Here is a 24,215-nt window from a genome sequence, read left to right on the forward strand (position 1 = left end):
AAAGGGAAAAGCCACCTGCACAAGTGAAGTTTAACAGCAATCTGCCTTCCCCTTCCTAAAAACAGGGTCTCAAGACACCATACAGTGAACAGGTTTGACAGAGTAGGAAAGATCTAGCTCTTTTAGGTGCTGAAAAACACTGTCAGCACAGGAGAAGCCAGGGTATTAAATTAATTATTTCTCATTACCAATGCCCTACACTAAGCAGAGCAGGAGGCAAGCCAGGACAATGCCCCATGATGAAAGAGATGCTACTAATAAATGAGACCCGGCGAGCATCCCTGCCTCCTTTCAGAGCCTTTTACAGAAGAAGAAAAAAAATGGCTCTCGATTGCTTCTAATAAGGCCTGGCTTAAATTGGCTGAAAAATAATGACCCAGTTAAGTATAGCGCACATGTGAGCCTACCACACTGCACATTAGGCAGGCTGCTAAAAGGTGGTGCAAGAAGGGCAGTTAGAGCTGCTATAATGTGGTTAATAATTGCTTAGAGCTCCAGACACAGCTTGGGGAGACGCCGAGAAGCCTGTGGCAGTAACAGCCCTTACCAGAGCTCGGGGACGTTGCAGGGAGCACGAATGAACGTGTAGTTCTTGTGCTCTATGGCCACTGCTCCATCAACAAGGAGTTGCAAAGGGGCTGGTATTGCTTATAGAATTTTCTCGTCTTTGCATCACAACAACAGCTAGGAGGAAATCTCATTATAAAACCTTTGCAGAACCGCGCTGAAGTCGAGATCAACGCGTTGAATACCTTCAGATTTAAACGTCTTCGTCAAATCTTATAAACCAGAGGGATTACACAGCAAATGAGTGTTCGGTCTAACATCTTTAGGAAAGGTTGACATCTTGTTCATTGCTCTGTGTCTGCTGTAGACTGGTGTTTTCTGAAACAAAGCAAGGCAGCTCCCACCTGCAGCTCACACAGTTACGTGGGAGTGAACTCAATGCACAGCCTGTATTTGAAAGACTTAAGTGGTATCCAAGCTCTTTTGTACTAAATGGCAGTTGCAGACCAGCACATCTTGACACTCCAAGCATCAGGAACCTTTCTTGTTTGCACTGCTTATTGAGGACATTGTTTCTGACTTCGATAACCTATTTAAATGAGTAATGGGTAAATTTAATGAACAGAGGAAATGATCTCTTCTCCACAAACTAATGATTTTCTCCCGCTTTAATGTGATACGCTAAAGTAAGAGGAAAGTAGTAGGAGATCCCAAGAAGCCACTATGAAAACAGTTGTTGAAAGGCAGAAGGAAGCAGTGATGCTTCCACTTGTGCTAACGCATGGTGCCAGATGCTCTGTCTAGACAGGACATAACAGAGTATTCCAGGCACCAGTTCTTACAAACATACAATCTCTGTACGAGTCCTTATTCATAAAGCATCCTTAGTTGGCAGAGGTCGGCCTCGGAGCCTTAAAAATACCCCACCAGAGGAGTGAGCTGTTTCTTCTTCTGCCTCCGGGCACCAGGATGTTCTGCACACAGAAAGCTTCTCCAAACACACACTGATGTCTCTCTGAGGACTGGCAGGCTTTTTGCCACCACGCTCCCAGATTATTTATCTAAGTGTTAACTGGCCCACCAAGGTCCTCTGGCAAGATTTCCTACCTTCTCAGGGTAGCTCCTTACTTGGGGAGTGCACATTGCAACTGCGGAAGCGCACGGCCTTGTCCCACACCACCGCTCGAGAACGACACGAGCACAAAGGGCAACTTTTGTGAGCCTGAAGTAACAAGAGATTTCAAAATGAAAGGCCTCGCCCAACAGTAAAAACATGGACTGTGCCCAGGAACTCTGCTCCGTGCATGGAAACTGTCTAGGAGAGCTATCATACAAAACATTTACACAATAGGCATCTGGCAGCATTTTCAGACATTTTTTTTAATTTATTCTGACATGCTATAAAGGAATAAATTACACTGTTAAAGAATTACCAGCAATAAAAGTATTCTTTCTTTCAGCTGGGCTAGAATAGGAGTGAGAAGGAAGACAGCCCGGGGCAGTAACCAATGTGAACTCTGCATGGTATGAGGCTGTCCCCAAGAACAAGTATAAATCTGGTCATATCCACTTCACAAGAACTTGAAAGAAAATGCCTTGGTTTAAAACCATCCAAATACTTCCATCCAAATTTGTCTCGAGACTGGCAAGCACAAGTTAGGCCAGCCAATGTATGACATGGCAACACATAAAAGGCTACCAAGACTCGGTCTGCAAAAGATGCCGGTTTGTTTTTAAAAAAATCCAATCTCAGAAGAGAGGGCTGGGTCTCAAACAGGTTATAAAAATGCAAGACTGTCCCTTCCCCCTCCAGGAAAAAATACAAAATTCATTTAAAAACAAAAGCGAGGAAGAGTTACACCACTAAATCTAAAATGATTTAGAAAGAAATATGACTTCTTTTGCTTAACACATGGCCTTGAAACCTGGTTTTAAAAAAACTGGGGTGATGCAGATTTCTTAACTGAATTAACAAGGTAAATTAAAAAAAAATCTCATTTCCTTACAGAAACAGTTTTTAGTTTTTAATGAACTTGTAAACAAAAAAGTTCCCGCTTCAAAATAAAAACAAAATCCCAGATCGTATAGATGTTTACAGTGATTACATTTATCTAAGCAACTTACATACAGGTTCAGTTGTAAGATGTTAACTAAATTTCTGTGACAAATATGCTGTTTTTCCTTTTATACCAAGAACATTATAGAGTTAATGCAGAGTCCTAAAGATTATCTAGTAGTCGCTAAGTTTCTCTTAAGTCTTCACTTTAGATGCTGTTACTTCTAGCACAGGTAAGCAGGCAGAGTCTTTCATATGCTTAAAAACTGGAATCTTTGGTTACTACCATGTCAGCTGGCTTGGTATGTTGCACATAGAAGCCAACAACTTTAAGAATGTTTTAAGTGTACAACTTTTAAAACCCAGGGAGGAATAACCAGAAAAGAGTGCACAATTGTGAGCATTTACAATTATCACAACTGTTGCCGAAGACTGTTCATGCCATTCTTCCAAAACAATGAGATCTCATAAGCAGTGTAGTTCAAAGTAAAAAGGTAACAAAAATTGGCATATGCACAATTTTCTCCACTTGTGTGTCAACCATTAGTTAACTTCTCCACTTGAAAAAAATGCAATAGAAAACTGGACACCATGTTTCACTATCTCAGTAATATTCACAATTACAGCTGCTACAACTCAAAGTGCAGCATCATTGACACTGCCCAGAGCCAGTTTATACTGATATTAAGTTCTTTACACCAAGTAAATGGTTGCCCACAGCCACTGGCAAGTGTACTTATGAACTAAAATTTCTAGGATTTGGGGAGTGACAAGTCCTGCTCCGATCTGCTCTGCTTTGTCCCATCCTCTCCATGCTCAGAAACCTGCAAGATAAACACAAGGGCATCTTACTGGCACTGGAAGAAAATGAGAAACAGCCTCCACGACAGGAGAATTCAATATCAACCATTACGATCATCCACAGGGGAAAAATGTTGCTCCATTTTAGAACTGCAGAGTTCCTGACACCCCTTTCCAAAGCTACAGCGCTTGCTGTCACTCTTCAGCTCAACCACACACCTCTCGCTCGCACCCACTGCTGCAAGGGAACACACTATTATGCACCAGCTGCACAGCGCATTCCTCAAACAGGAATCCAGACCCACAGTTTGAAAACAAGATGCGTTATTGCCACTAGGAAGCAGGATGTAATTTCATAGGATTGTTTTCTCCTGGCCTGCAATGCCTCATGTTTTTTTTCCTTGAATGTCAAACTGTCATCTGATTGTGGTTGTGCTCTTCAGCGACACAGAATGGCAGTATCACACGACAGGAGGAGAAAGAAACAAAAATAACTTACCTTACAGTAACTGGTGTTCGCTACATGCTCGGATCTACGACACTCTGGCCGACCAGAACAGAAATGAGAACCTTTGGCAGTGACTAGGAACCCAGCCTACCTTCTGTCCTTGGAGGGACAAGGGAAACTACTTGTTCTCGACATCCCACATTCCCCGTCACACAATTGCTTCAGTGTTCAGGACTCCAAATGACAAGTTTGAAGAAAGGGGAGAGTAAAGGAAAACACGCACAGAACTTGAAGAACCAGTTACTGCAAGCTAAGTCAGGCTCCTGTTTGTGTGATTTCTTATATTCTCATTTCTGGTGACTCAGGTTGTACCATGGTGCTATTACGGCGGTAACAGGAGCCTTCGCCACAAACTACTTGGCCCAGCAAGTTTCCGTTCTGAAGGCCTTCCAAATAGGATAGTACTTTGTGAACATCAGAATCAACCTCAACAACAGCTCAGTTTTTAATAACAGAAATATGCTAACAGGACCGCTGACATGCTAGAGAATTCTGCACTGAAATTAAGGACATCTCTGCAAACAGAATTGATTCAATGTATCCTGGGGATTGATAGTTATGAGTCAGTTTTATATGAGGGAAGGTGACTGCATGTATGGTCACCAATTGTGCCTGATCAGTCTACTGCACTGTCAAGAGATACAGAGCTAAACTTCCCAGAACCAGAAGCACATGAGAAGCTGCATCCTTGGAACAGCTTCCCTCTCCCATCTTCAAAAAGCAGCTGATTCTGCCTTTACCAAGGACTCTGTACAGGGTTCCAGAAGAGGAATGAAGAGATGAGAGGGAAAAAATGGGTCCAAGTTAAAGTCAAGGATACCTGCAAATGAGCATGCTCACACTGGGAGTAGGGTAAATCTACAGATTAATTTGGATGAATTCAGATTCTTCCAAGATGCAGGTTTTCAACAGTGCTTGCACTTTATACAGCATACTCAAGATTATTACTGATAAATGCCTCTGTATATTACTATTACCCTTATTAAACTAGATAAAGAGACAAAGGGAGTGAAACTACCAGCAAAATAAAACACAAACTGGCTAATTTAAGCCAGTCTCTATCTTCACACTGTCACTGTAAACAAGAACTGTTGCTGTGATGAAGAATGTGCACTCTTGCTCAGACTGTTTCTTCCTGCTCCAACAGGCAGCCTTTCCACACACCCCCCCAGTATCAGGCTGGATTCAGTGGTAGATTCTGAATTTCAGGAAAAGGACAAAAATCTGAACCCAGCTATTTAATCAGATAGTCTATTACATACCAGTGTTTTGGCAGAAATTACTGTACAGCCTTCAGTCTTGTAAGGCCTGTTGGCTTCAGCAAAGCAAGCTGGTCCTCTGCCACAAAGAATCTGACATTTAAATGTAGCTTACTGAAAAAACTGTCTTCAAGAAACTTTCAGCATGAGCCTTGGGAACACCAGCAGGTTCCTTTTCTCAATGAAAGAAAACAGTTGTACTTTTATTAAGCTACTTTAATACCTGGTAAGGTTTCAGTACTGCCACAATGCAGAAACAATGTTCTGGTAGACTTATGGTAAATGTTGCAAGCATAATGCAGAGTGTGCTCTGCACTTCCTTGACTCCTAGTCTGCCACATTAGCTGAACAGCTCGTAGTTCTTACCTGCACAACTGGCAGCACGTGGTTTGCATCTGCAAGTCAGATCTTCCACAGAAGAGACAAAACAACCCAAACTTACTGTCCCTGTTCACCAGCACGTGGTAGAACTTGCTTCACTTTCCTTAATCGAAAGTATGCACTTGGATTCACCTGCTACCAGTGGGTGCAAGCAAGTATGCAACCCCCACGTATAAAAGTTACATAGAGCAAGTTTTTCTGCTGGGGAGCAGATCCACTTCAAAGCCCTCATTCCTGGGGAGAGCTCATGAAAGAGCTTACGAACCAAAGGCAGAACTATCACGGTTCAGTGTGACTGCATCTGCAGCAAGGAGCACTAGCATTCCACTTTGGCAAGCTCACCCGTTTTCAAAGCATGTTCAGCTGACCCAGAAGCATTGCAGCCATACCTTAAGGTCAACTTCTGCCAGTTTAAAAATAAAGCAGCTGCCTATACCTTCAGGAAAATAAGGTTTACATTTAGAAAGGCTCAATGGGACTTTCATTGTAAGAAAAAAAATGCCAGTGTCTCCACATGGCCCAAAAGGGAGGTCAAGACAAAACAATACTGCAGCGTATCAAGCAGCAGCAATGTTTCAGATGCGAGTTAAACCCGGTTTTTCTGTTACTCATTTGGGCAACTACATTGGATTCAATTTTCTACACAGCTCATCCTGAAGGAGCAATTTCACATGAGGACTGGCTGCAAAAACCATCTGCTGGAGCAATGTTTCATTCTAGTGACTTATTTAGACTAACACTGGGAGATTTGCTTGGAAAACATTAAAATTTAAGTAGTCCCCAGAATGTGTAAAACCATCTTCTGTGCCTTTTCAGGATCTCTCACTTTAAAATTTTAAATCCCCAGATCTTTAATATTTCACAACATTTTCCCTTGAAATCATAACCTAGAAACATTAAAACAGTCCAGAAACCAGAAGAGCCACCCCAGAGCATCCAAACGCTTCAGAAAATTGTGACTTGGCAGTTCACAGCAGTTCAGGTTTATTTCTCAATTTAAGCAAGACACTCTGAGCTCACGAGTCCATTTCTTTACCTGTGGACCAAACGCCTCAATGTAAAGCCTCTGGAGGACGCCAGATAATTCACAATTTTCCGTTTACAACATTTCAGCCATACAGAACAGAAGCAAACCGATAGCACTACTACCGCTGGAACACAGCAGAACCCAAAGTCTCTCGATCCTTGCCTAGTTGATGAGAAATATCCCTTAAGAAGTGTTAGGTCTAGGATTTTGGATTTTATTATATATTTTTAGATAAATATATATGTATATATTCATATGCATATATATGAATATAAATAAAATAAACATTCCCAACACCAAGTCAGTATCTTTTTTTTTGTTGGTTTTTTTTGAAAGGGGTTAATGCGGGAGCCAAAGATGCAGTGGTTAAAATGACCCAATATCCCCAGAAGAAATGATATGAAGAACAAGGACATTTTGGTATAAAGTTAGTAGTCAAATTCTCCAAGGACGTCTTTTGTTTTTGCTTTTTGTCTTGTCTTTATTTTGTTTGTTCTTAAATGAACAGCCAAATATATTTTTGAACCACCTCCTTGATCTAACACTTAAATTGTCGACATTGTCCAAATTAGTGTAATTTTTTTTTCTTTTTTCCTGTAACGTCACTTGGTTCTTGGCTACTAACCTTTCATGTTACTCTTGGATTTGTCAGTTTGCTTGCCTGTGGGGGTTTGGGCCTGCTGCCCCTGCCCACTGGAAGAGGCTGCCTGCTGTGCTGCTTTCTGCTTTAACATTGTCCAGTCGAATGTGTAGTCATATTGGTGGTTCAGGGTCCTAGGAAAGAGTAAAATACTTCACTGTAACACATTGCAGCTATCTTGTTGCTAACATGAAGACTTTGTTAAAATCCTAGAATTAGAGGTTAAGTTTTATTCAGAACCTGCTTTGGACATTATAAATGGTATAAGACTGCTAGCTATTAATAACTCAAAGGGATTCTTGAAGCAAGCCCAAATACCATCAAGTAGTGTTTTCTTTGCTGTTTATGCAAACGTATGAGTGTGTAAAAGCACTCCCCAATAACCCGGCTATCCTTTTGGCTCTATTGGGGTTCTGCGCTTTTCTTTTTCTTGAAAGACTATAAATCCCAGAACCTGCAATAAAAATTTATGGAGATGCCAGAAACCTAGATATTCTTGATAGCTTCCACAGACCCTATAGACTAGGGGTTTTGTTCTCATTTATCCAACAAGTGCAAAGAAGGGCACAACTGTTCTCCACTGAAGTCCATCTCCTGGGTATTACTACTAGTCCCATCACCAGACTCCAAACATAAAAAGCTTCCAGCACTTCCATGAAGGGATTAATTTATTAATTCAGTTGCAACATCTGGCATTAGTGGCCAGATCACGCAATTCAAAACAGGAGAACCTTTTCCTTCACACTTAACATTGTGCGTTTCCCTCCTCCCACTTCTGAACTGAGTCAATTTTCAAACTCTTACGTGGAAAGAAAATCTCAGAGGAACTTGCTAAATCATACACATATGTGCCAGGTTTCTATAGCATAAATACCACAAAACAGCTACTGACTAGAACAGCATTGACCAATTTCTGTACTTTTCTACTTGGAAACTGACCTGAAAAGAATACGGAATAATTGCCTCAGATACATGTAATCTGGTGCCTCCTCAAAGCGCAGGCCACGACAGTAGTTCAGATACATGGCAAATTCTGCAGGGAATCCCTGTAAATCAACAGCATTAATCAAGCCATGACTTGCAACAAAATGCCTTTTACAATCCCTTAGAAGGCAAAAGAAGTTAAATTGCATATATGATGGCAGATAGAACTGTCTGAAGATTCAGCTCTTCACTTTGCCTGTATTTATGTTGTATTTCAGAAAGTTCATTTCATCAGTATGTTCCTAGACATGCATTCCTTCTCCATTGACAGAATTGTTGGCTGGTATGGTTTGCTTTACTCATCCTAGTTAAAGCTAGTTCTTATTAACCAGGTCTCTGAAAGGAGTAACAAGGTTCTTTTCAAGCTTCCACTTCATATATCATCTTGATTTTCTTGTATATAAATACACTAGAATTAAGGAGAGTTACCCCAGTAAGCGTGAGGACTTAAAACGTGAACAACACCTCTCAAGGATTCCCTGCTTAATGCTTTTGCACATTTACTGCTCTACTAAGCCCAAATCTTGAGCAGGTAATAGTTCATGCATAATCCAGTGCTTTATTACACAAGAAAAAATATAGGGTGGAACAATTTAGTCATTTGGAAGAAGCCATCTCCCCTGTAAGCGTGTATAAACATTAATGACTGGAAAGTCTTATCCTTAGTTCTTCCTACGTAATGTTTAGCCACTACCACCTGTTCCCAAGGACCTTTGGTAACAAGGATATGGCAGCCACAGATTTAAAGAGATAGAGAAGAAATCCTCTGAAGACCTAAGAATAGCACTGAGAAACTGCTAGTCTGCAACATACCTTTAAAGATTACTTGACATGCAATTCCATTACAGCCTCTGTTTGAGATATGGAAGATAACTCAACTAAAGAGGCAGCAACTTAGCTCTGCCTTGGGTTTATTCATCCAGAGGGCACAAGTAAAATGTACATCAAGTTTTAAGAAATAAGCCCTCCCTTAAGAAAAGCTGTGAGCTTGCAGAGCAGACAGTCACCAGGAACTAGAATGACAGCTGCCTGAAATGTTCTAGTAAGCGGCAGAGGATGCCTGCCCCGTAACACATTCGATCTTGTTGGGTGGCCAACACACAAAAAAATTCACGACTGTCATAAAAGCACTAGTCTCACATTACATTTGCGGCTGAATATCTGATACACTGGCTCTAGTGTTAGAAATATCAAAGAAAAGAACTTCCATTTTGCTGCACGACACCATTTGGAAACTCTTACCTTACACAAAACCTCAACAGGAGTGGACATTTTCTTTTCACTAATCTTTTCATACTTTTGCTTCTTTGTTGCAGCCTGTGGAACATGTAGGTCACAATATAAGAGATATTGTGCAACACCAGATTAACAGTAGCAAAAACAGAAAAAAACAAATAAGCAAAAAAAAAACACCCCACAAAATTCCTTTGGTCAATCAGAAATATTTTACATGAAATCTCCGAGTCCCACACACTTACTGCAAAGAGAATGAAGGTCAATCTGGTATTAAGATTTGGACACAGTTTAATACCATTTGTTGCAGTCTAATGCTTCCATCACATGGCACAGCTCGTGTAGTTCTAGCTGCTGCTTTTGTCCATTAAATCGACCAGACTTGCATATCCATTTGCCAAAGTTGTATTAATTCCCACTCAGTGCCCTATTGAAGGGCTGCCTGTGTGTTTCAGTAAGCAGCCATTACATTCATTTGCAGCTGAAGAGTTCTAGTCTTTCACAAGCTGCTTGCCTATTTAAAAGTCTTAGATCTGCAGCTGCAACACCATCTGAGTTACACAACTCCCACATGGAAGAAGAAAAACAATTAAAAGATGGAAGCAAACTACTGAAGTCCATATAATAGAAATATTTGCCACACTTGCACTCTGTTGCCACACATGATAATACTTGAAACAACTCTCTTCAGTCACACTATGAACCAGACGGAAGATACCACTACAATTTAACTTGCTAAGCTGGAGGCTGTTTCTATGCTTTCTACAGCAACAGAAGAAGCCATTAGTAAAGGTTACTTTCCACTTCCCAAAGAAATCATCAACCCAGCACAGGAGAACAACAACTTGGCAAGACTGACGTCAGCTATTGTTTAGCATAAAGTTTAAGAGACTTAAACAACGCACATTCTGCCTTCTGCACAAGAAGCAGAAAGGACCTTTTACATTCTATAAATAACACCTTAGAAAAAGTTTCTTTGTATAACTGCACTAGACATTGCCTACACCTATGCAGCCCCGCAGCAAAGCATTAGACTCAAACCCAAAAAAGGTGTGTGTGTGTGTGTGTGTGTGTGTGTGTGTGTATATATAAAGCTTAAAGAAAAAAAAAGGGGGGAAAAAAAAGGCAGCAGAGCCTACCTTTAATCCTTGCCAAGGAAGACTGGTTCTGTTGAAGTACATCAATACATAGCCTAGAGACTCCATGTCATCTCGACGACTGTAAAACACATAAAAACACTACATTACAAACTTCAGCATTTTATACTTTATTCTAGGTAGTATGAACATTGCAAATTTAAAAACAAGAACTAGGGAGCACAAAAAGAGGCACTTTTAAACACAATTAAGACACCTGGAAGTTTAGGACATTCACTGGCACACATGTAACAAGTCACCAAAACCAGCTGAGTCTTTTCATTCTACAGGCAAGTCAGTACGTGTTGTGCATGGTTACGTTCCTTATATCTGCAGGTACATTGCAATTCATGCGGAAGCATAAAGCTTTGGAAAAAAAAATGAGGATCTTTGGCCTTCTTTACAGATCTTTCATTAAACCTAGATTCAGTTGGAGACCAATACTGAACATCTAGACTCACACGAGCAGCTCATTTTCCAAGGGCATAATTCCATTCTTCATTTCTAACCCGCAAAATTGAAGAAGGATCTCAAGCATCTCCATGTTGCAAAAAAACAAGGTACTTCAAAAGCAGTATGCATCATCTGAGAGGTACTGCTTTTCTTACATTCCAAACCAAAATCAGTTTCAGCACAGTTTGGGAGTTTTGGAAGTTAAAGGTCTATAGAATTAACGGGAGAATTTGCATGCAAATTCTCACCCATAGGGCTTCCAACGTGCTCTATACTGCATATACTCTAGATTCAGGCTTCAGCCATACAAACACTGCAGTAATTTGCTGCATAGGTTTCATGAATACTAAGGCTAGTAGAGTTCACAGGGGTGGGGAGAAAGTTCCATGACTGTTTCTTCCTGGCAAAGTTGCCTCTTCCCGGCTACAGAAGGGTCAGACTTTTCCTCTGACTGTCCCTCTACTGTCAACACCTATTTCATATGAAATAGAAAAGTAATTTATGCTGTTTTTTTTCCCCTCCCTTGAATGCCTGGGGAACCTGTCAGGTTTTCCTACTTCTCTGCTGCCCAAGCAGGATCTGCAGGAAGAGTATTTAGAAGATGGCAGACAAGACTTTACCCCTCCCACCCCAGCAAGAAGCTAAGGGCTGAGAGGGTGGAGTGTGAACAGGATTACATGTAAGGCTGACAGTAAAATGACACTCTCACTTGAGCACGATCTAGAGGAACAATCTAAAGGAACCAGAACAGTTCCGCTGCCCCCAGAACTTCGTATTAGAAGAAAAACTACAGGTGAAGCTTCACGTTACAGCCAAGCCAATATAACCACCAGTTACTGCCAAAAAGTGCCTTGCCTACCCACCCCTGAATCCTGTAGCAGCTTCCTAACCTTTCTGGGGGCCAGCTCAGGGAGTTGCATTGGAGGAGTCTCCTTGGTTCCCTGAATCAGATCACCGCAAGGACAAACAAGCACTAGCTGTGCATGAGGGTCAAGGAAGAGAAGGGGTTCATGCCTCCCAATAGCACCCAGCTATTAGGTCATCACAGCTGGAATGCGAAACCACCGTGTAGGTCAACGGGGTGAAAAGGATAGTAAACAAGACCACAAACTCCAGCCTGCAGAATTTCTAGTTCCATGAGACTTGCAGATTTTAATCATCAACAGAATCCAGTGAACCCATACAGAAACACAAACTACCATTAAAACTCTAGAAGGTGTAATGGATTCAGCAGCATAAAGGCTCTAAACAGACTCCTTCACCACGTGGTTCACTCTTTTATTGTTTAACTACATAGCTTTCTAGTAGAAAGTACAAAATTTGATTTCAAACTTTTTTTTGTTTTTAATACTACTTTTAAGTATATACTCATAAAAGCGTATTTCAGAATCTGAGAGATAAAAAGATAGTCTCCATTAAGACAATAAACGGAGAATTTCACCCACAGCGACTCAGAATTAGGTGCCCTTACATGCAAGAAGACATATTCTGTAACAGTTTAAGTAAAGCACTATCAAATTATATATCCTGACACACAATGTCGGGTCTGGCTTCTCTTGTTTACAAGAGCGTTATTTGTTTGTTTCACTGCTTGCTCCTAGACAGTTTAATGGCTTTTTAAATATAGACCACATTATATTTCAAATTTCATCAGAATTGTCAATGCCAGGAGAGAGGCCATAAGATCTCCAAATGAATTTAAAAGCAATCATGCTTTGCAGGTCCCTCCTTGCATTGCAAAGGGCTAGCATAGCTACTTCACTACAAGAAGAGCTTATAGTCTGCAGCATATACGTGCTTAGCTCAGAAATTACACCCAACATTTGTTCTACTTATCAATTAAGTTTGAACAATGACATTGAATCAAGGAACCCTAAAATTAAAACATGCACTTATTCATATAAAACTACTTCAGAAACTTCAAAGTTTTACAAGATCATCCTATAACCACCAAGGCAACTGCAATGATCTGCTTAAACTCACCTCTGCTCAATGCCAAGGTGCGCATTGATACTGGCGTATCGAGCTGTGCCAGTGAGATTTTTGTCTTCTCTGTATGGTATGTGCTGCCTTGTCCTGTTGTCCCGGTACTTTTTGGCCAAACCAAAGTCAATAAGGAATAACTTAAAGAGAAATGAAAATAGATTATATTCCCGCACAACGCAAGAATTTTCAGCCTCTTTTACTATGTAATAGCTATAATTTAAGAAAACCACACAATGTAAGAGCCTACAGTTTAGAGGAAGCAAAGTAACATTGCAGAGTCTTGACTAGCACGTTCAAAAATCTTAATACTGAATTAGTTCAAGCCTCTTCTCAATCAATCCAGTGAAAAAGATTAGGCTGTGCTACTCAACACTTGTAGCTTAGTTCTAACTATTTTGTGTTACTACTAGAGTCTGTATTATGCTAGTTCAGTAACTACAATGCATAATTTAGGAAGGGAATTAACGTGCAAAAGTACATCTCACAAAAACCCACTTACATTGAAGCAGTTTACACATACAGGAGGTTAATGGCAGCTCAGCAACATAATGCTAATGATGTACTGTACTTCTCTATTTAATAAGAACACAGGCCATTCTGCAGAGGATATGGCCAAAAACTTCAACAACAAACAAGACTCCTTGCTTTCATCATACGCCCATTTTAAGACTACCAGAACACTATCACAGCAGCATGAAACTCTTGTTGATTATATTAATAAAGCCAGAAAGCTGCAGCCTAGCATACAGAATTCAATTTAGGTTTCTAATTACCAAGCTTGACCAATGAACTGGCATTTAGCAACTAATGAGTGTGTGTTAATGAGCGTGCTAACAGCCAACCTGCCTACAGAGGTTAATAAAGATTTTACCTTCCTGTGTCAAGACTAATAAGACTAGGTAACAAAAGCTAAGGCAGAAGGACATATGAAGCATTTCAAGTTCTAACAACCAATCTTCAAATTACATGTCATCAAGTCAAATGCCTGATTCTATTGCTGAGATTAACCCTATAGGATCAAGGACACCAATCCCTATAAATTAAGAAATACTGGTAAGGCAGCTATCGAGGGATAGGGAAGGGGGGGGTGATGGGAAGATGACAAGGTTAAGTTCACTAAAAATCTATTCAAAATCACTTTTAAAGTGATTCCAGAACAGAAGACTTTAAATGCTAACAAGTAACAGAGACTGCCTTGCAGTTGGATCTGGAGACAGGCAGGCTGGCTCATTCAGGCACGCTGGAACTGTGTGAACCTCAAAGTGACACTTGGCAAGGAAGAGACTGAATAAAGATGCTGAAGATCTGAAGATCTCTGAAGTGCACAGTTGCTATTTTTTTTTTAGAATAGCTGGTTGTAACTTTAAAAAAAAAAATCAATTCAATAGTCTAGAAAAATACTTAAAAGTCATCTCAAAACACAGATGAGAGCACAGGAAACCATGAGCTGAAGTCTTGCCACACGTTCTATGCAACCACAAAGCCTGGTTCTTCCACATTTGCTTTCTACAAGTTGTTCTACTGAAAGTCACCCTCAAAGCCTAGAAGTCTTTGAACAAGATGTCAAACAAGTTTTAAAATCTCCTCCCTGGTCAGACAATAGTTTGGAAAGTCAGGATGGGGGTGAGGAAGGAGGCAGTGGGGGCTTCTTTTCCTTGTTGCACCCAATACAGCCACCACTAGAGGCAGTTACTCACTTAGTGAGCAAGAACATGTTTTCAAGCTACCAGGAAATGATTTGTGTAAAGGGAGTGTAAAGCTCATATGCGATTACTATGCTGCAAATTCAACTTCCCTAAAAGGAAAAGTTCATCTCAAATGCAATTCCCTGTTTTCTGACTAGAGCTTTGTAATCTGCTGACAGCCTCTGATGCGTAGTTTGCAGTAGCTACTTTGCAGGATATTTGCCAATCAGTTTATGCAAGATACTATGCCAGGAGCAGGGAGAAAGCAACAACAAACAAACAAAAAAATCAGTACACACAGCCAGAATATTGTCACTGCACAGGAAGCCATACATTTTAAAGAACTCAAAATCTTTACTTGCTTTTTATAATGCTAGGCATTTTTCCATTAATAATGTTATGAAGGGACAGAGTCTGAAATCTAGAATCTATTGCTGAGTGGAAGTATGCCTTTAATGCATGAATACTTAGTGTCTAGCTCTTAAATTTATTTGGTAGATACATACACAGTCTGTTTTTCGCTAGCCAAGTGCCTGGATATTATTTTACAGCACTGACTTCTCTGGGCAAGTTTCCTTTGTTCTCTAGCTGAGGCCGATTATTCCCTATTCTAAATAGGCAGAAGTTAAAGGAATATGATCACCTTGAAAGAAGTTAAAATGGAAGATATAAATCTGATCTGAATGAGCACAGAATCGACCAATACCAGCCAGCCCTGACACGTAAGTATTTCCACAGGTAACCTCATACCACTTCAGTTCTGTTTCTTGCATGATCAGCAGGAAACCTGAGAAGCAGAGCAAGATTTCTGCCAAGAGCAAGTAGGGAAGTAGATCAAAGTTTCTGCGTCAACTGATAAGCGAGTTTGAGAAGGAGATAACACCAGTCTGTCAGTGTGCACAGCACAGCTAACTGTCTGGTATCTACTAAGTGAAGATTATTGTTGTGGAAAGCTGCTAACTGATACCATGGACACACTCCTGAGCTATGATTTGTACTCAGCAGTTTCCAACTGTCCTACTAGAAACCAGCGTATGTCTTCATTTCTTTCCAATCTGTCTTCTTTTGAAGGAGTCAGATGTACGCTTCACTTTACAAGATAAACTTGTGCTTATCCAAGGCACAGCATACTCGAGTTACTTCATTTTGATTCACTGGGATTATAAAATAAGAGAATTCTCAAACAGCCAAAAGCTTATGAACAAAACCTGTGCAGGGAAAGAGTCTGGCAGAAGGGATGGCAGAATTTCTCCATGTGCATTCAAACACACTGCAGGAACCCTACAGGAAGGCAGGAAGTCAGCCCTACACAAAAGCCCTCATGTTTGTCTAGAATGGCTTGTCTACCCTTTGGATACATGGAACAGATTGCCTTTGAGTTTTGAAAGACAAAAATAGAACCCGATTCTGCATTTGAAACCAAGCATGTACATTCAGCCCTTTTAAAAAAATCAAGTTGAGAAATAACTTCACAACTTAAACAAGCGCCACAGGGAAACATCTTAGTAATGTTACATGTTTGCCAAGTATGTCTGAATAATGCCAACATAAGAGGTGCTTTTGCAAGGTCTACATTCTCCAGAAAGAAAGAACAAAACAAAAAAAAAAACCGAAACAAAAAAAATAAAGCACATGAACTTGGGGTTGAGGTTGGAATAGGAGACAGTTCAGACCTGGTTTAATCCTGAGAAAGATGGGTCCTGAGAAGTACTAACAGTCATGCTTCTTTTCCTCTTCCCCACTGGAGATTCTAAACACTGAACAAACAATAGAGGGTGGCAGTGCATCAAACAGTATTGCTCACATTGCAACAAAGGCCGGCGCAGACAGGCAACACCGAGGCGTTCGAGAAAGAACAGGGTAGCCAAATGCCATCCTTCTTCCACCAAGCACTGTAGTTTTTCCATGATTTATTGTTTTGGTTTGTTTGTTTTAGGGAGGAAATTTGAAAGATGTGGCAAGGTTAATTTTGACTGCGAGCCACTTCAGAATGACACTGCCTCGATCAGGGATAGCAATGGTGACATTTGGCTCTATTAAAAAAGGAAATTGAAGTTTTGCTTACAAAAGCAGCCTTTGGTTCCACAAACTGCCCTTCCCCCAAAAGACATTTAGAAAAAGTAAATCTTCAGTAAGGAAGAGGTAGAAGGCATTTAGTCACCTTAAGCTTTACTTTCATAAGCATGCAGGGCTTATTTCTAGCAAGGCTGAAATTTCACCTTTTAAGGTGGGAGTAAAATATCTCCCAATCATCAAATTAAAAATTTGGAAAAAAAATCAATTAATTTTGTCTATATTTTTAAAATATAACTGACAGGAAGCTACTGGAACAAGATTACCATGCTATTCTAGTCTTTGTGGTTGATGCATCTTTAAGCAGCGTGTGGACAACTTTTAAAAAATGGGGGAAAAAAGGCAAAACAAAAAACCACCAACCACCCCAAACTGCACTCAACTACAAAAAGAAACAAAGTAAGTACTGTGTGGTGCTATGTGCGACCTAGATAAGGCATCTATTGTTTCAAAACTGAAGCAATCCATTTCTAATTTTGCATAAGCAAATGTGCAATCCAATTAGTTTGCACTTTTGTCAAGAACTCTCCCCTTTATCTCTTAACGCTGCATCAGTAAGTGAAGCCTATCATCACAGAAAGTGTTCATCCAGAGTATTATTTTGTGACTCCATAAGTAATCTACAAATGGAAAAAAAGGGAAAAAAATCATGGTTTACAGGCAATTTTGGTTTTCTATTTCAGCTGATGCAGACCTAGTGTGTCCCTCTTCTAAAACATGTACAGCAGCTTTTTCTAGGCCATTATTCCACGTCAAGACACAAAGTGTGGCAATGCCAGCCCGGCATGACAATGCAAAAGGGTAGAAAAATGGCCCAGAAAAAGAATGCTTAGAAATCAGATGCTAACACTAGGAAAAAAGTTTTCTAGTTATATTGCTAAGTCATGTCAGAAAATTAGGGAGCCTAAATGCTCAATATAGCAGAGAAAAATAGAGCTCTACAGAGGGAAAGTATGAAACTTGGGAACAAGCAAAGTTTAATAGCAACAGGATTACATGAAAACTACCTTTCATATGGACTGTTACAAACAGTTTCAAAATAGTTAAACTAAACATTCAGTGCATTGCACCTCTTCAGATAAGAGCATAATCTCATGTCAATCGGTTTTCCTCTTCTAACGTTCATGGCCCTGAAGTTGGCATTCATACAGGCAAACAAAGGTAAACATTTTAAATACTAAGTGCCTAAAGACGGTAGACATTCGCTGATGGCCTATTCCTAAGTGGGAATCTTGCTTCCAATAAACAGCTTGATCGTGTACGTTTGTCCTGAAGTTAATTTCTATTAAGTAGCATGCTTAATGCATTGCCAATGCTGCCTGTCTGCCCGAGCTCGACACACAAATTGCAAGATTAAGCATTTCACTTAAGAACTAAAAATAAAGGAAACAAAAAACAATATGTCTCTATGTAAGGTTTTTCAACTGAAAACATGCACTTCTGGCTAAGAATACCCTCCATTCAAAGAAATTTAACACCTCAGCACCTCCCTCCCCACATCACTCTTCACAAAGTTCACAGAAAGCAGTTTGTTTTACAAATTCAGCTACTTTACATCTTAGCAGTTTTCCATCACCATATTTGCACAAAATCATTCACACAATCATATAATGAAAAGGATTTTATGTTGACTGTTAGTCATATCCACAACTCTTGGGGCTGAAGTCTCTTTACCAGTCAGGCACTAAACTTCAACGCCCTGATGACTGGTAGCTCCGGAGCTCCCACGCTGCCATGAATTCTTTTCATCCCAGAAAGACTATTCCAAAGTCACAGAAAAGATTAAACTTTAACATCAAGGGAAAAAAGTGCTATTACAATAGCTATCTCAATAATGAAATATCACCATTGAGGAAAGTAGTCAAGTATTTTCCAGGTTGAGTTTATAATCTTGTTGCAAGCCTAGAACTCATCTTGCAGCCAAGTCCATCTCTGTGTGACCTGCATATGGAAATCGCTGCATCTGGCAGTAGACACTGGGAAATCCAAGTTCTTGCACTGAAGAATTATGGCTTTAGCATCCAAAACATCAATTCAGCAATGATTTTCATAAAAGCTATGCAGCTAGAAAAAAAAGTCAATCATAGCCATTCTCTTTGGATCATTCAAGCAAAAAGCATTAGACTAACCTTATTACAGTGACGCCCGATACCCATTAGGAAGTTATCTGGTTTAATGTCTCTGTGTATAAAATTCTTTGTGTGCACATATTCAATTCTACTGATCATCTGTAAAAAAAAAACACACACGAAACAAATCCGAACAGTTAGAATTTCAGTGACAACAAAACAATTTATTGAAGCTTGAAATAAAGCAAGACTTTGTAGGTTTGTAGGGCTGCCTTCCTCTGCCACATACGCCGAGAAGTTTGATTTACTAACCAAATGATGACAAGATACTTGCTAAATGAAAGCCAAGTCTTTTCTTAGACCAAAGTAATATACTAAAACATTAAGCCACCTAACTTATATAGTCTTGGTCAGGAACTGGCAGTTCAAATGCCTGAAACTACTTCCCAGACATTTTAGTTTGTCTGACTGTGATATCCCATTGGTGAATAATTTTTCTAGAGCTTTATTTCAAAAATAAATACCTACCATGAAACCCTTCTCATCTGTTACTCACTCATTCATCCTGTTCCATGCATCATTTTTCCAGTTAGTAATTCACATAGCAAGTAACAACTTGTTTGCGACCTACATCATCCTAGTCCTAGTAGGGGCTACCATGATCCACAAAGAGTCAGCAATGAAGATGGAAAGAAACACTGACACATCTGCATCATCATATATGATGTTTCCGATGTATTCAATCACAGCATATGCATCTGTGACGCAGCTTTTTAACTAAAAGATATTTCCTTAAAGTCTTTCGTGTGTTTAAGTATTTTACAGCATCACGCCCTTGACAGCAGTTCTACTGAACCTTATCCCAAGGGTCAGTTTTCTTGCAATGATATCATAAAGTCTATCTGAATGTTTCCAAATGATAAGTGATTAGTGCTTATCATACAAAAAAGCTATACATGAAAGCTATATAGATGTTCTGAAGATGCTTTATTATCCTGACTAACCTAAGCGGGTGATTCATTCTAAAGCAAGCTTATCAGTCCCACAAAGCAGCTGAGAAAAGGGACAGTTCACCTTTGTTTCTAACAGGAACTCTCAACTTCCCTGGCTGAGAGCCTGGGATTCTATGACCACCTGGCTAAGTGACAATTTGGTACTAACATCAGTTGGATAATATTAGGTGACCTTCAAACCACCGTTGGAAATTCAACTCAAGAATCACTTACTGCCTTCTAAAGTAACTGAAGACAGTGCTTAGTAAGAGAACAAATACAGCAAAGCATTTCAAACACTGTACTCACAACCATGTAAAGTGCTAGAAAAGCTTAAATCTAGACATTCCTGATAAGAAAGCTCAGTTTTAGAGGCCTAGGCTAATTTTGAAATAAAGAACAGCAATTGTACTAACAGTTTAAAGAGCTGTCTTAAGCACCAGAACATGCAGACCAGCTGTTAACTCACGTTCTGGTATGGGAAAACAGCAAGTCGAGAGGATGGTGACATTCCATGAGAACAGTGTTTACTATACAGAATACAGCATTACACATTTAATTCACCTGAAGGAAATGATGTTACAGAAAACTCTTAATGGTTGTACAACTCCTTGCAGTGAGATTTGTACATACCTGGTCTGCTAACATAAGTACTGTTTTCATCGTAAACCTGCGAGAACAGAAGTTGAAAAGGTCTTCAAGGCTGGGACCAAGAAGATCCATAACTAGAACATTGTAATCCTTTTCTTGACCATACCACCTGCAACAAAGAAAACTGGTATTAGCAGATATCTTATAAATTCGAGCCTTAGCCATTAAACATTATTAGCCAGTAAACATTACTCAGTCTAGCAGTTAAACTATTATCAAGCAGCAGAGAGAGTTACCATAGTTGTGAATGCACAAATACGGACATCCTCCAAAGGCACTGCAGAATACAATATACAGCTCTAGAGAATCAAACATTCTGAAACTCTCATACTAAAGGTTTTGAATTTCTAGGAGAGTAACAATTATAAAAGACATATCCTGTTACTTCTGAGCATCCTGTGCAGAACTCTCAGCTGGAACAGTTCCATTTTAAGCTTCTTGCCATCAACTCTCAGGAAACAGTTGCCAGTGCCAGTATAAGTTCAGTTAACTTATATTCAGAGAAATCAACTAATATCAATTTCTTCAGCTTTTATTTTCAGATGTAACTTGCCTGCAACAGATCAAAGCAGATCACACAGGTAACAGGAATACTATCATTCATCCAAGTTTAATAGCTAATTGAAAGTCCTGTGCATGATGGCAAGTTTTTATTCTATTAAGTAAATGATAAATAGTCTTTGCTAGGTTTAGGTTTTGCCATACAAGGAAAATATTTAATTAAAAACCAGAATGTAGCAATACACACATTTTTCCACCAAGCAGACTGTGTCAGTTCTGGCCCTGGTGGCCACAATGCTGCTTTTTGCCTCTGCTAGGCAGCCAGCCCTTGTGACAAGGACACAGTACTAGCACTCCGTGGACTAGCAATAAGCAACTGCCTCCTGGAATAGATTTGAGGTTTCCAGCAACAGTGGTGAAGCTAAGACATCCCAAATATATACTCCTTAAAAGCAAGCAGATGAAGGAGTAGAGGGAATGGAAAGTCCTTCAGCTTAAGCACAGCTCAGAGGCATTAGGACTAATGCATGGTTGCCTGGAAAAGATAAAGTTACCACTGATAAAGTTGACAAATTCTTTGGTACTCTTGGAAAAGATTCCAAGCAAACTGTCAGGTTAGTAAAATGTTTTCAAAAAGCAAAGGAAAGATCCTATAAGCAGCTTCAGCATGGGAATTACTGGCCTGAGTCTTCCCACTGTCAAGATTCTAGTAGAAACCACTTTTACCAAGTTTTTAAATAATGCATTGTAAAGTCAGTATGGGCCACAGCCTACATACAATCAGGTCAGTGTAAGAGTCTCTCATCCCCTATGCCAAGGAGCTGAAGACACGCATTTTAAAATTAGTCATTCAAATTAAGTGCCTCCCACATGTTAAGTACTCACACTACTGGCAAGTTCATTTTGTCTCTTTGACTTCTAAAAATTCATCAAGATATTAAGATTTACAGAAAAGTTACAAGTGAGTCAACTGGGAAAGCACGCTGCATGGTATTATTTGAAAAGGTCTGTAGTTCACAAAAAGGTTGGCACTCACAACGGAATCTGATGCTGAGCTACCAAACTTAGGCATTTTAAGGCTGAAAACCTCTGCCCAGATAGGCTCTTTTAAGAAGTAATCAAAAATTATTTTTTACTGCAAAAGCAACCAAGAGGAGTAGAAATATCATATTCTTTAGAGTTAGGGAAAGAGACAAAGTTAGATACTGTCAAGAAAAAAATTTACGTTCAACTACAGAGCTGCTTCTGCTCAGGAACTACTGAATATGCCTGCAAGACAACCTCTTAATTCCTATGCAAACTGACAAGTAGCTTTGACATGGTTCTGTGAACACCTCAGTGCATCATAGTTCAAAGTGAAACACTACAGTAAGCCAGAGTAACAAAAAGTGGGAAAAGAAAACAAATTTTCTTGTTATTTTGCCGTATGAAGTTTAGGCTTGCTGCAAGTCTGAAATAAATAAGCTGAGACAAAATCAAGCATTCTAAAGAATAACAAGAAAAAAATAAAACAGTTTCTTCAAGAAATGTAACTCCAACTGAGGTACTAATTATTTGGTACAGTAGCAGTTCAACACCCAAGAGACTGCAGCATAAGGGAAAAAGATCAAGCAATTGCCTTCAACTCGGAAAATTTAGTTACAGCAACACACACAAAGTAGTAAAACTGATGAAAGAGAACCCTACCCAGGGAGCTCCATTTGTAAAGTATTTGGTTCCTCTACAGCAGTCTCTCTGGACTGTAATTGCATTTATTCAGGTTGATTGCCCAACCTCCATTTGGCCTACTTCCGCATATGCACGTCAAATTTTTTTTTTTTTTTAAATCACCTGACCATTCTGCACTGTTGGAAAGCAAATTCTGCAAGACAAAGCAGTAAGTTGGGTTCTCTTAACATTTCATTATGTTTACTTGCCAGTAATTTCTTACAGAGAAGTTTTTCCACTCATGTAATTTCACTACTGACCACTGTAACTTCCGTTACTATGTTAAGCAACTTGAGCTTTATTTGCCTTGTTGACGTTGCATGCATGATTTCCTTAGAATTTTTCTAGGGTAAATGGGATTACGTGGATTAATGATGTCCACTCAAAGCCTATCTAGCGGTTGCTACTACTGACAGTCAGAAGCATTAAAAGTCTTGGCTTTTCCTAGGAAACCTTGGAAAATATTCTTAGGACCTTGGCAAGTGCTGTTTACTCCCATATTCATAAAAATCAATGTAAGATAGAATAAAAGCACACAGAAAGCACAAATTCAGAGTAGTTTAGGAGGCAGGTCTTAACATTAGTGACACACACAGTCAAGGTGTAAAACATTACAGCAACAAAAGCATCTCAAACACTAATCTCTCAAATATAAGTCTCCAGATGTGCTAATGCTGCATCAGTCACTGAGATCTGGAGCACAGAGAGAAATTTAACTACCTGACACATCATGTGTTATTCTGGAGGTGGGGTGGGTGGAGTGAATTTCTCCACTTTCACAGTGAGTACGTCCCAATAAAATGTATTTACTAAAATGGGAATTTTGATTCAGAGTCACAGATCCACATATACAACTTATGTCAGGAAAATGCCAACTGTGTGTTACCATTGACTTGACTTTAATGAGGATTAGCAGTAGAACACATTACCGAAGGCTCCAGAAACATCAGCAAAACCATGTTTTTAGGCACTCAGAAGAGCCCAGTTACTGTATTGCTACCTGTTTGAGGGTAACAGCTGATGTAACTGGTACATATGTAAGCCTTAAGGTGTGTCCAGGTTCATTCATGTATGAAAATGCTTTGTCACCCTTACCAGTCTTGTCTGTTTATGATTATAGATCAGTTAAACAATTCAGTCAGGATACAGTAAATACCATTTATGAAGCTTTCAGCCAAATCACGGTTGAAGGTCCATCACAGTGACGTTGATCCAACTTCGGTTACATTCTAATTTGAAAGACTAAGACTCACCACGTCAGCAAGTTTCCAAATCATGTGGTTCAAAAGCCTGATATGCAGCCCAGTACATGCACTGAGGTGAAACTATTTGTAACATCCTCAATTTCAATATTCTTATCTCCACGCAGAACAAGACACATGATACAGAAGTACAGAACCATTAGGTTTCCAAAGCTCACACAGTTAAGTGGGCATTATGTCAGATCATGACATATGTCAATGTTTAAACTCATGTTTTTTTTAATTCCCTTGACTAACCTTGAGGCAAGCAAGTGAAGTATTGATGCACATCTAGCATTTAGTAGCAAATAGTGTATTCAGGTCT

The 24,215-nt window shown here is 39.7% G+C and overlaps 1 protein-coding gene across 5 annotated transcripts in view; it reads right to left on the bottom strand.

Moving 5' to 3' along the window:
- Positions 1–2,431: 2,431 nt before the first annotated feature.
- The window catches only part of CSNK1A1 (casein kinase 1 alpha 1), a 30,539-nt gene continuing 8,755 nt past the window's right edge, over positions 2,432–24,215 (bottom strand). The window contains exons 3-11 of one of the 5 annotated variants that reach the window (XM_026047575.1): positions 20,424–20,550; positions 18,859–18,957; positions 16,330–16,413; positions 12,969–13,108; positions 10,536–10,614; positions 9,406–9,480; positions 8,119–8,225; positions 7,201–7,313; positions 2,432–3,387 (exon numbers count right to left, since the gene is read on the bottom strand). In XM_026047575.1, the coding sequence (XP_025903360.1) occupies positions 3,380–3,387; positions 7,201–7,313; positions 8,119–8,225; positions 9,406–9,480; positions 10,536–10,614; positions 12,969–13,108; positions 16,330–16,413; positions 18,859–18,957; positions 20,424–20,550 (832 nt within the window). In that variant the 3' untranslated portion in view covers positions 2,432–3,379. Of the gene's footprint in view, positions 3,388–6,876; positions 7,314–8,118; positions 8,226–9,405; positions 9,481–10,535; positions 10,615–12,968; positions 13,109–16,329; positions 16,414–18,858; positions 18,958–20,423; positions 20,551–24,215 lie in introns of those variants that run through there. The other 4 variants (XM_026047572.1, XM_026047577.1, XM_026047576.1 and 1 more) reach the window with 4 other exon arrangements.

Source organism: Nothoprocta perdicaria, unplaced genomic scaffold (genome assembly GCF_003342845.1).
Source record: "Nothoprocta perdicaria isolate Ctin4 unplaced genomic scaffold, notPer1 scaffold_5, whole genome shotgun sequence".
NCBI classification, from domain to species: Eukaryota; Metazoa; Chordata; class Aves; order Tinamiformes; family Tinamidae; genus Nothoprocta; species Nothoprocta perdicaria.